Genomic DNA, 11,077 nt, shown 5'->3' on the forward strand with positions numbered 1-11,077 from the left:
TCTTTCCCTCTCCTTCGAAAAGTTGCATCGGTTAAGTGGTACTCCAGTCTGAGTGGTGCTGTGTCCTGTCTAATCTCATCCACTACTGGGTCTTAAGGCTGTCTGGTACCTTGCACAGCTGGGTTTTGCTTTTGTCTAGAGCCTCCAAGTTCTCCTTGCAGGTAAATGTCAGTTACTCTGCTGAGCCTGTTTTGTTCAGTCAAGTGCCTTCACTGTATGTACATCAGGTAGTGCCCTTGCACTGGGAAGTGATGTCCCCTTGAACACAGGCAAAGCATGGGTGGAGGTCTGTTTAAATAAAGTTCCTGTCTGGACTGCTTCTTTCAAGGGCTTACTTAACCTTTTGTTCTTTAACAGAAGTTATGGACATCCATGTAATCAAAATTCTGCTTACAGAATATGATTGAGAATTCCCAGGAGGCAGAAGGGAGGAACTGCCATTGTACAGGACGCTGGCGCAGGCGATGTCTGAATTAACTTGGTCACTCCCCAAGAATCAATAAAACGAGCTGATTGGAGTGTCATAGAACACTTGAACTCTTCCCTTCAACACCTAATTTCTACTGTAACTGGCTCCTGTCAGCTACTTCTGCCAGCAAGCAGCTATGAATGGGAACAAAGCTGTTTCTCTACTACCTTTGTCTCTTTCAGTGCTGGGCATCAAGCCCAGTGCATGTGCAGAGGACAAAACCAACAGTTCAAGTAGATGAATAATGTTAAAATTGGATCTTTTAAGTGCTGCACAAGTCATGTTTTCTCAACTTAAAAAGGGTGGGGGTATTTGTTTCTTTTGGTTGGTGAGATTTTTTTTGTTTTTTTAACTGAAAGCAATGCTGAACTCAACCACTAGCATGATGCTAATGCTATTAAGTGTAAGAACATTAGCCATAGACATGGCAGGATCGATTTATCAGGCACAGGGAAAGCTGCTGTATGCTTTTTTTGCCTGCCATTAGCAATTTGCTGCACGCATGTTCAGGAAAATGTTGGAAACTGGCCACTCTTCAAACTTGATTCAAAGTGAACTTGCGAGCGTAAGTGAATGCTAAGCTGCTATCTTCTGAAGCAAACTTACATGCTGCTTTTTATGGAATATCAAGTGATGCAAATTTACTTGTGTTTTGTCAATGTCTGTTTTCTATGTGTTTTCTCTCTCTAGTTATATATATGTGCAGTTCTCAAACAAACAAGATATCTGTCATAAGCACATTGCTTCATTTTGTGAATGTGGAAACAAACTGGAAGGCTGTAGGGAACTGTCGACTAGTTCTGAGGATGTGGTACTGGAGTTGTGGTTCCAGGTTCTTTATGCTAATAGCTGCTACTTCTGCTTTCCTAGTATTTTGCTAATAGTATTGGCCTGCTGCCAAGATGCTGCAGCAGCTTTTCAGTTCACGTGATTAGAAACTGGTCATTTTTTCCTGCATGTGCTTTAGTGACAGTGCTTCAGGCTTCTGTGTGGAAATCTGATCAGAATATAATGCTAAGTAAATGGAGCACGGGAAAACTAGTGAAGCCAAGTGCTACGTACAAAAGAACAGACAAAAGGCTATTCAGAAAAGGACCTGAGTACTTGTTTAAGCCTGTGGGTAAATTTTCCTTGAACTGCATTAAGTGATGAGCATATGCTTAGAGCTGTGCAGATAAGTTTGTGCTTCCAACATCTGGAACTCCTTTGACTTTTGTAGGGTTCAGGCATAAATTTAAGCATATCCTTAAGTACCCTCCTGAATAAAGACTGTCATTATATTATGGTGATTATCAGAACAGCTTGTTACAGAATCACAATATTCAAGGTTCAGGGAGACCTCTGGAGCTCTAGTCCACCCCCCACTGCTCAACCGGGGTCAGAGCAAGTTGCACAGGACCATGTCCAGTTGGGCTTTTAATATCTCCAGGGATGGGCACTCCACAGCGTCCCTGGGTAACCTGTCCCAGTGTTTGACCAGCCTCACTGTAAGTGTTTTCTTGTTGTCTTTCATTCTTTTTCCACTTACTTTCTCTGGTTGTATACCTAAATGTCCCAATGCCATTTCTGACTTTTTAGTCCTACTGGGCTTTGCTTAGGTGAATTTGTGTCTGAGTTGTTCAGTTCTTCAACAGGCTCTGTTTTTATGGAAGTAACTGCTAAATAGTCTGACACAAAGCTGGGATCAGTGTTGATCGGTGTCTTTAACAGTCACTTCATTTTCATCTTTGGCTTTTCAGTGTTTTTAGCCTCAGAACTTAGATTCGTGGAAATTTCTGAAAGACCTTGTGCAATATTTTTTCAAACTCAGCACTGCTGGAGCTTCCTCTAAACTGTTGTCAGTTAAAGGCTTCAACAGCTGGAGGCCTCGTTAACTATTACAGTATGTACTCGCTCATGAAAAACTCTTCTAAAACTTACTACAAATTCAGTAAGTTCTTACTGAGGTCACACTTCTTGCAAGATGTTATAGACATTCTGAACTGCGTTATCCACAGTGCTACTCAGATTGTACTTGGATTTGCTTTGGGGAAATTTGTGAAAGGTGGGTTTTGAGACTGCCGTGGAGTTATTTTTCCCCAAATTATATGGTGAGCTGGTAGGTTTTATGCTTGTACCCACAGTCATGATTTTTCTAGGACTGGAGGTGAGTGCAGTGTCAAACGTTCTGTATTTCCCCAGTGTGTGTGCTATAGCTGCTAGGGTTGTCTGAGGGGAGGGCATAGACTCCTCCAAAAATGCATAATATTTCTGTAGTTCTGTCATCTGTCACAGGTGTAGGTAAGATTCTTCTAACTTGCCACAAACCATGTCAGTATATTCCCAGTTATTATCTGGCTTTTTACCTTATAACAGAAACAGGTAATAATTGATGAGTGAATGTGTTCATTTAATTAAATTTAAAATTGTTTTTCTTTTTTCTCATAGTAAACTACTGGGCATTTGTGTTTAAAGCAGTCAAGCTTGGAAAAAATGTGATTTCAAATGAGAACAATGCTAATTCGTAGCAGAAACAGACCTTAAAGACCTGTTGTACTTTGAAGAAAGAAAAACTCCTAAGGAACACTTCCTATCAAATGTTGCTGGGCGTTCTAAAAGTCATTAAGATTAGGTGGGCTTTTTTGTTAATTCAAAAGATATGGCAGCTGATAGGAGGACGTGCTTTTGGATCTCATTGTGATAGACAAAATTAATCGGGCACTGGACTGGGAGTTAGTGGTTGCCTGAGGAGCGATGGTCATGGCCTGAATAGTTTCATTGTGGAACAGCCAGTAACCTTGACAGCTGATACTTCGGATGGGTACTCTGCTTAAGCTGAGGAAAACTATAAAGAAAATTGATGGTGGGGATGAAGTTGTTACCAAAATGGAATCTTTGCTCAGTTCTGTCCAGCCATTGCTTCCGTCTGCTGTCTGGGCACTCTTGCTCATTTGGACCTTTCCTGATACCCAAATGCTATTCATAAACCAGAAAAGCTTTTAAAAAAAAACATTTTTTTTATTTTTGGTGCACCTGGCTGTTGCCTGTAAGCATAAATAAATTTCTGTGGCATAGGATACAGTCTGAAGAGGGCAGCCACACAGGATGCTGGACTAATTCAAAGCACTGAACAATTTTTAAGTCAAGTACAGACCCAGACAACAGGCTGGCATTGTTCTATTCCATCATTCTGTTTTGAATCCAGATTTTTTTATGACAAAATGTTTATGACTGTTAACCTTTGGCTCTGATGCCAACCCAGGAAATTCAGAATTCAGGTAGCATTTGACAATCCCTCTGTAATGTGAATTTCATGTCAGACAACAGCAGGCTCTCTCCTCTAAGCTAACCTTTGATTTCCTTGATTAAGAATCTAATCCATGAATCTGTGTTTTCACAAGTGTGAAAATCTTGTAGTTACATTATCCAGTTCAGTGGGGCTTGTGCGCCTAGACACTTGGGTGCCTTGAGAATAACATCTGCCTACCAAATCCTGAAGAACTGAAGTAAGCATGTTTGTCATCTGTGAAGCATGAAAGGTCATGGGCAAAAAAGAAGAAAACCACATCAGTGCTATCAACAGGTAGACTTAACCTCATCAGACCTCCTCACATGAGAACAGCCATCTTGTAAGACATGGGTGGGAGCTGCTGTCACACCTGCAAATGTGCTCTGCTTTACTTTAGGACAGTGTCAGTTCTACTGATGCCACTGAAGCTAGGGAATTTTTTGTCTCTGGGAGAGATGGCTGCCTGCAAGAATTCACTGTACTGCCTTCTGTAGGAAAACCCCAACCAGCCATCATTGTTCTACCTCTGAGGAAAGATGTAGAAAGCTTGGGAGGGTAGTGGGGGTGCTGGCCAAGATTTCATTCCTCCATGTGGAAAAGTGACTCAGGAATGACATGGAGTTCAGGAATAAATATCAATTAGAGCTTCTTTTAGACCAGACCACGCTGCAACCTGTTCTGCCTACTTCCCTCATCTGTGATCAGCGCACTTCTGAATACTGTGATAGAGCCAGGTCCCTAAATCAACCAGTTCTTCATGCCTACTTGACCTGCCTTGCTTCTGGGCTTGGTCAAACATTTGCCTATGGAAGATCCCCTTCAGAACAGGACTTTAGCCCTGTTGCTGCCTTCTTGTCTTCAAGGTGAAGACAAAGCATTGTTCTGGCAGGGAAGAGCTCTGTAATGGATCTAGTGTCATACACGGACCCTGGAGTGTCACATTTACGCAAGGCATTCAGAAAACAGAATTGGAAAGGCCCAGACACCTCCCCAGCCTGCCATGGGCATAACCTCCTGGTATGTGTTCCTGCACAAGGAGCAGGAGATCCACAGAGCTGCCCTTGTAGCTCCTTGCTTTTGCTGTTTGGAAACAGATAATCAAGAGCAGCAACGCATTTCAGAAATTTTCAAAAATGAGAGATTCTTACATTGGCCTGATTTAAAAGCAGTATTTCATGCTGTAGAGCATATTGCGAGAGAAATCTATTTGAACGATCGTGACCCCTTCATACTGTTTTCCAGTTGGCCTAGCATATCTGTACAAGGAAACAAATATCAAGGAGATTTTACCACTTTTTTCTTCTGCCTTTTCACACAGACTTGTCCTGTAAAATACTGGGCTGAGACCAGGCAGCAATGGCATTTTGACCTCAAGTGGGATGTCCAGCAGCTGTAGCAGCTGTGTATATCCTCCTCTTAATTGTTGTTGTCTTTGTCCAAGCTAGAGAGATGCTCCTGGGAGTTGTGCAAGATCTTAATAATCCTCTTGTGTGACAGTTACTGTAAATGATCGTTAAAGACTTCAAGCAGAGGAAGATAAATAGGGGAGTACTCATAAGCTGGATTCTGCTTCATTACCATACAGCATACTTCTTAAACCAAACCCTGTACTTTCATACCATCACTCCCATCTGCGTAGTTGTAATCCAGGATGCAGAAAAGAGAGCCAACATGAAGAGCGTTGCCAGCAGTTCAAAGGAGGTGATCTTTCCCCTCTCCTCAGCACTGATGAGGCCACAGCTCAGTGGCCTCGTCAGCGTGCAGTGCTGGGTTCCCCAATATGAGAGAGACATGGATATACTGGAGAGAGTCCAGCAAAGGGCTACTCGGATGATGAAGAGCTTGGAGCATCGGCCACGTGGGGAGAGCCTGAGAGAGCTGGGGCTGTTCAGCCTGGAGAAGAGGTGGCTCAGGGGGATCTTACCCATGTGTATAAATTCCTGACAGGGTAAAGACGACTGATGCAGACTCTTCTCAGTGGTATCCAGCGGAATGACAAGAGCCAATGGGCACAAATGAAATATAGGAAATCCCATTTAAACGTAAGAAAAAGTGGGTTGGTTTTTTTTTCCTATCAGGGTGGTCAAACACTAGAACAGACCCAAACCTCTGCCCCTTGAAGTGTTCTCTGATGGGCTCAATTTACTAGAAGTTGTTCTTGCACCAGGGAGAATGTGTCTTTGCAATGCTCTGCTCACTAGGGTTAGGGATGCAGCCTGCACGGGCAGTGAGACAGCCGAGGCAGCGCTGTTGCTGCTGTGTATGACCATGTTTGTGAAGTGCTGGTGCAGGCAGCAGCTCTGCAGTAGCTGTTGGCACTCTCCACTTGTACAGTGAGCCCAGTAGGTTCCTGCTGGCCCTCTCCAACAACCGTGTCTTGACCCCTCTCCCTTCCGCTGTCTGAGTGTACAGAATACCTGAAGTGATTAGGGGAGGTTTTATCTCTGTCCAGCTCTCTGTGGCAGAAGAAAAGAATAAAGTTTCTTAAGAAAAATTAAGAAGGGGGGATTTAGAGATATACTGGAGTAGCTGTCCATCTAATTTGTAGTTCTGTATCTGAAAATAGATAACACCAGGTATGTCAGAAGCAGCATGTCTCTCAGTTTCATTTTCTTAAATCACATTTTATGATAAAGTATCTTATTTTCCAGGAACTAAACCTTGGGAGAACTTTTATTTGTTGTACTTCAATAAAATACAAAAATCTGGTGGCCACTGGGCCAATATGGTCTCTTTAAGGCTTATAGCTATGCTGAGGACAGCTGGTACGTCAAAGGGATTCACGTTACTGGTGATACCTCTTAGTGCTACTCCACTGACCCTTAGTGCAAGGAGGAGTTTACCCATGGTCCCTGCAGACCCTTGTGTGCTCTTCCATGAAGGTGGATGCTGGTGGGAGCTCAGAGGATGCACCAGCAGCCGTGGACACAGTGCGGCTGCTGTGACTCCCACCCCCAGGAGCTGAGGCAGACGAACGCAAGGAGCACAGCAGCCCTGGCACGAAGTGCAGCAGTGCGTGGTCCTGCTGAGTTGAGTGCTCACCCGGATGGTGCCCTTCTGGGAAAGGCAGTGCTTGGACTCGGCCTTCCTCCCATCTTCGAGGAGCTGCGCCCGTGCAATCCTGGGTAAGTCAGCAGAGGGCAGCCCTTTAACAGCAAGGACTTTGTAGCCCTGAGTTAAGCACCAGTTTACTGCTGCACAGCTGGAGCATGCTCCCTTCACGGGCTGGAGAAGCCAACAGTAAGGAGCTGCTTATTGACAGTCCCATTGACACCTCTAGGGTGAGTGACACGAGTCAGTAGACAGGACAGATGGCACATAGGGAATAACAGCAGTAGCTGTGGAGTCCAAACGGCTGCTCTTGCCATATCCAGCCTTGCACAATGTTTATAACTGTCCTGGTGCCAAACTGGACTTCTGAGCGCACCAGAAGTGCTGGCTGGCTGCGTGTATAGCTAAGGAGCGATGTCTAATCAGGTCACCCAAATATGTAGTTTTTCCCTTGCTTTGACAGGAGACATGAGCTACACCAAAAGCATTGCTTAAGGAGTTCTTCACTTGTGGACCTGGAACAGTCTGTGTCTTGGCTTTGTTATCAAGAGAGGTAAATGTACAGATGTGATTATAAGGCCGCATTTTTTTTTTTTTTTTTTTAAATCTTGAAGTATTTGAAATGCATTAAAACATCACAGCTGTATCTCACAGGAATTTTGAAGCTGGGAAACTGAAGATGTAATGGCATTTATAATCCTATTCCTCCCCAGCAAAAAAGCATGTCTGGGTCTGGGTTACTGAGTCCTGCAGGTTCACTGCAGGAACACAGGCCCCTATCCAATGGAGTGAAGCACTGGGATTAATCACTACGCTTAATCATATAGTTAAGTGTTTTTCTGGGATAGGCACATTTGGAGGTGATAAAAAGGCCCACAGATAACCAGTGAAGGCAGTGCAAAACAGGGGATTATTGTCTCCTGATGTTAAGTGCCTTTTATCTTGGATGACTTGTGAGAAATGAAATTCTCACAAGCCTGCCACTAACACTTCAACTCATTTGGGAGGTTTTCAGAGCTGGTCCAGGAGTCCCCTATATATGGTTCCAGACCTTATATCAGCATCAGCTGCAGACTGATAAATGTTAGCCAAAAAAATTGACTGTCCTAAAGACAATCCTCTGTGCTATAGTGCTGCGGGTAAGTGGGAAGGATTCTACTATCGGTCTAATACAATGTCCTGTGCAAATTTTGTTTTCTTGTAGTCTGTGCTGTCCACCAGATCTGGGGAGAAGGTGGCAGGAGAGCTGTTTCGCCCATGTTGGCTATACCTTCCAGCGTGTTTCCTCACTGGTCACGGCAAGCTGGTGCTGCTGGTCACCCTCTGATCAGCCAGGCAGGTGTGGATGTCCCTGACGGCTTGGGAAGCAAACCCCAGATGGTCTGAAGGCTGGAATGGATGTGGTTAAGAAATTAACTTTCTAGAAAGTCACGTAAAGATGTATATGTCTCCTTTTGCAGTTGTCTTGGGTTGCCTGACTATGCTGTTTTCTCTGGGAACATTAAGAATTCCGGGATGAAAAGATTGTCTGTAGTGTGGCATCATCCCTCCCTCCCTTTCAAATCTCCTCCTTGGCTGCTGGCTGAAGTAACCTGGACAGCTCTTTGCCCACACCCTGATATTGCGGGTTTTCACCATCAACACACGTAATGCAAAACACTGAAATGTCCACTGCTTTTCTAGTGTCATGTCGTTAATTCCATGCTTGTTGTAAGGGTGGTTCAGTTTTTTTAAAGTTGATAGTCAAAGTCAAAAGCTGCTACAGGCTGGGAGTTTTGGATCAGCCGAGAGTTCCCTTTTGCCTGTGAACTCCATGTTGTTTCAGCAGATCCACTTCTCTTTTTTTTTTTTTTCTGAGTTGATATTTATGTTTTATTGAAGTTTCCTTTTGGTTTGGTGGGTCATAAAGCCTGGCTAGTAGCAGGGCACATTTCTGTTGAATTTGATTCTTTCCTCAGAAAGAAGAAACCCCTGTTTGAACTTGGTGAGTAGAGAGTGACAGACAAAGGAAGAGGTCTGTCCTAAAGACAGTCTCAGCCTGCAGCAAAGACTCCTTCTTCAGAGAATCTGGTGTTCATTGCTGTTCCTAGGCTTCCAATAAGTGCACGTGCCTGGGAAAAGGGCAGTCAATCCATCAGCTGGAGCCCGTCAGCTGGAGAGCCTGGTGCTCAGGGCTCTTGACTGAATCTGCTAAAGGCAAAAGAGAAGCTGCAGTTGTGTACATGGGAAGAAAACAGAAGCGATTTCAATGATGCTTATGTTTTGGAAAGGCCTGGGATCAAAATGACATTGGGCACCTGAAGGCTCTAGTCTCAACGAAGAGGTGAAAATGTTAGCACAGTTGAGTCTGTGAGTTCCCCATGGCAGGCTCAGTTCAAGAAAGTTTGGTTATCTGAGGCAGCGCAATTCCTCAGCACCTCCAGAATGCCCCTGCATGTTCTTGGTGCCTTTCTTATGCTGATAAACCATTACTGGCCTTTCTTCCCTATGAAAAAGGAGATGAAAACCACAGTCTTTGCAACCTTGGGCTTGTCTTGTCACAGTGGTGCTGTGGCTGCTGTTGTCTTGCCTTAGTACTCCTTGTGCTTGAGACTCTTATTCTGATGTTTGGTCTTCCTGAGAGGGAGTCACAGCTTTCTGCATGTTGTTTTCATGTGATGTGCCTTCCCATTGCTTCTGTTCTCCTTTTTGTTTTCAAGCTTAGCTCCAAAAAACAGCCTCACTGTTCACTGCTTTTCCATGGCTGCTTAGCTCAGTTGAGTAGGATGCTAATGGGCAGCTGATCAGACGCAGCCCCTCGCTGGCACCAAACCACGCTCATAACCTTAGTAGGAACTTTTTGCTTCTGACTGGACAAACAAGGGATGGGTGCTCTAGGGATGATTTTATTTCTTGTCAAGTGATCCGTCACAGCACTCTTCTCAGCCCCTTGGCAAAATCTCTGGTTTTCAGAGCTGTTCCTAATGTTCCTAATGGCAGAAATGGCACTGCCATTAAGTGTTGGCCTCTGCTCACTGGTGTTGTGCTGGCTTGTGCTCTCCTGCAGTGCCCAGCAAGCTCTGAGGAACCGCAGGGGCCAGGGCTCTCCCCAGCAGGCAGGATGAGCGGGGCTACCCCATTCTGTGATAAGCGTCGTTGTGTTACCTGTCCTCTCATGGCCAGGTGAATGAGACCTGGTGATTTTACTTACCAGTATAGCCATAGCCCAGTTCACCACAGTGCAGTTGCTGGAGCTGTATGGTGTGACGATTTGAAGCGGTTGGTAAAATCTCTGCAAGAATGTGCATGGGTGTAGGGATAAGGAACTGAACCTCAGTGCGCTGCAGCTGGAATTGTGTGTCACAATGGTTTTTTGCTTCTTAATTTAGACAGATTTGGAAAAGCTTTGTGTTTGTGAAAATGCTAATTCTCCGGCTCATAAACTCTCTTTTTTTTTCTGTCCCTCATCAAATAGATATTTGATAATTAACAATAAGCTTGTAGATTTTTTTGCCTCTGGTGTAAAAAATCAGAGCAATGTTTAATATGAAATGGTGTCTGCTGCCCCTTCAATGAACTGCTAAAAAGCAGAACAATAACTGGCTTGCATGTTTTAGAAGTCACAAATAACATTTTGAATGGTTTGGATCATAATAGCTGTATTCATTACCCCGTACAGATCGGCTCTCATAATCGAAACAATTTCTCTATATGTTGTGTGACTTACTGCATGCCTGTAATTCCAATGAGGTCCTTGTAGATAGTATTTAATCAGCCATATGGCACAATATGTGTAAATTCCTTAAGAGTACGACTACAAGGCAACTCTATTCAATCTTGCTGTAAAGACAGCACACAATAAAATAGGTAAAAAGACTTAGAAGTAAGGCTTTGATGTACAAAACATAAAGGATCGATGGCTCTCTCTACCTCTATTATAATTTCAAAATCACCATCCTTAAAAACAGTGCACAATGACAAAGTAACAGGGACTAGGAATTAACTTCAGTCCTAAGGAGCCTTCCTTCCACACATATCCTTACTTCTTGCTTTTGCAGCCAGGCAGGCAAATGGGATCACGGCTTCTATCATCAAAGCACTTCCCTGTAGCAAACCCTATAGGTTGGATATGCTCAGTAATAAGATCTTGTCCCAAATCCAGCTTAGCCTTACAGCAGCACAGCTAGTGTAGCAGGGACACGCCTTGGGCAGAGCTGCATGGAGAGCACCAGTCCAAAGAGACTGGTGCCCCATTTGGCACCGACCCTCCTGGGGGGGGGGGGGGGGGGGAAAATACCCGCCCCCCCCCC

The 11,077-nt window shown here is 44.3% G+C and overlaps 1 protein-coding gene across 1 annotated transcript in view; it reads left to right on the forward strand.

Moving 5' to 3' along the window:
- Window positions 1-6,783: 6,783 nt before the first annotated feature.
- Window positions 6,784-11,077, forward strand: part of DOCK11 (dedicator of cytokinesis 11) — a 90,329-nt gene continuing 86,035 nt past the window's right edge. Inside the window, exons 1-2 of the mRNA XM_009331757.1 lie at window positions 6,784-6,862; window positions 7,993-8,127. Coding sequence (XP_009330032.1) covers window positions 6,784-6,862; window positions 7,993-8,127 — 214 coding nt within the window. The remainder of the gene's footprint in view (window positions 6,863-7,992; window positions 8,128-11,077) is intronic.

This window comes from Pygoscelis adeliae, unplaced genomic scaffold (assembly GCF_000699105.1).
Source record: "Pygoscelis adeliae isolate BGI_AS28 unplaced genomic scaffold, ASM69910v1 Scaffold79, whole genome shotgun sequence".
NCBI lineage: Eukaryota > Metazoa > Chordata > Aves > Sphenisciformes > Spheniscidae > Pygoscelis > Pygoscelis adeliae.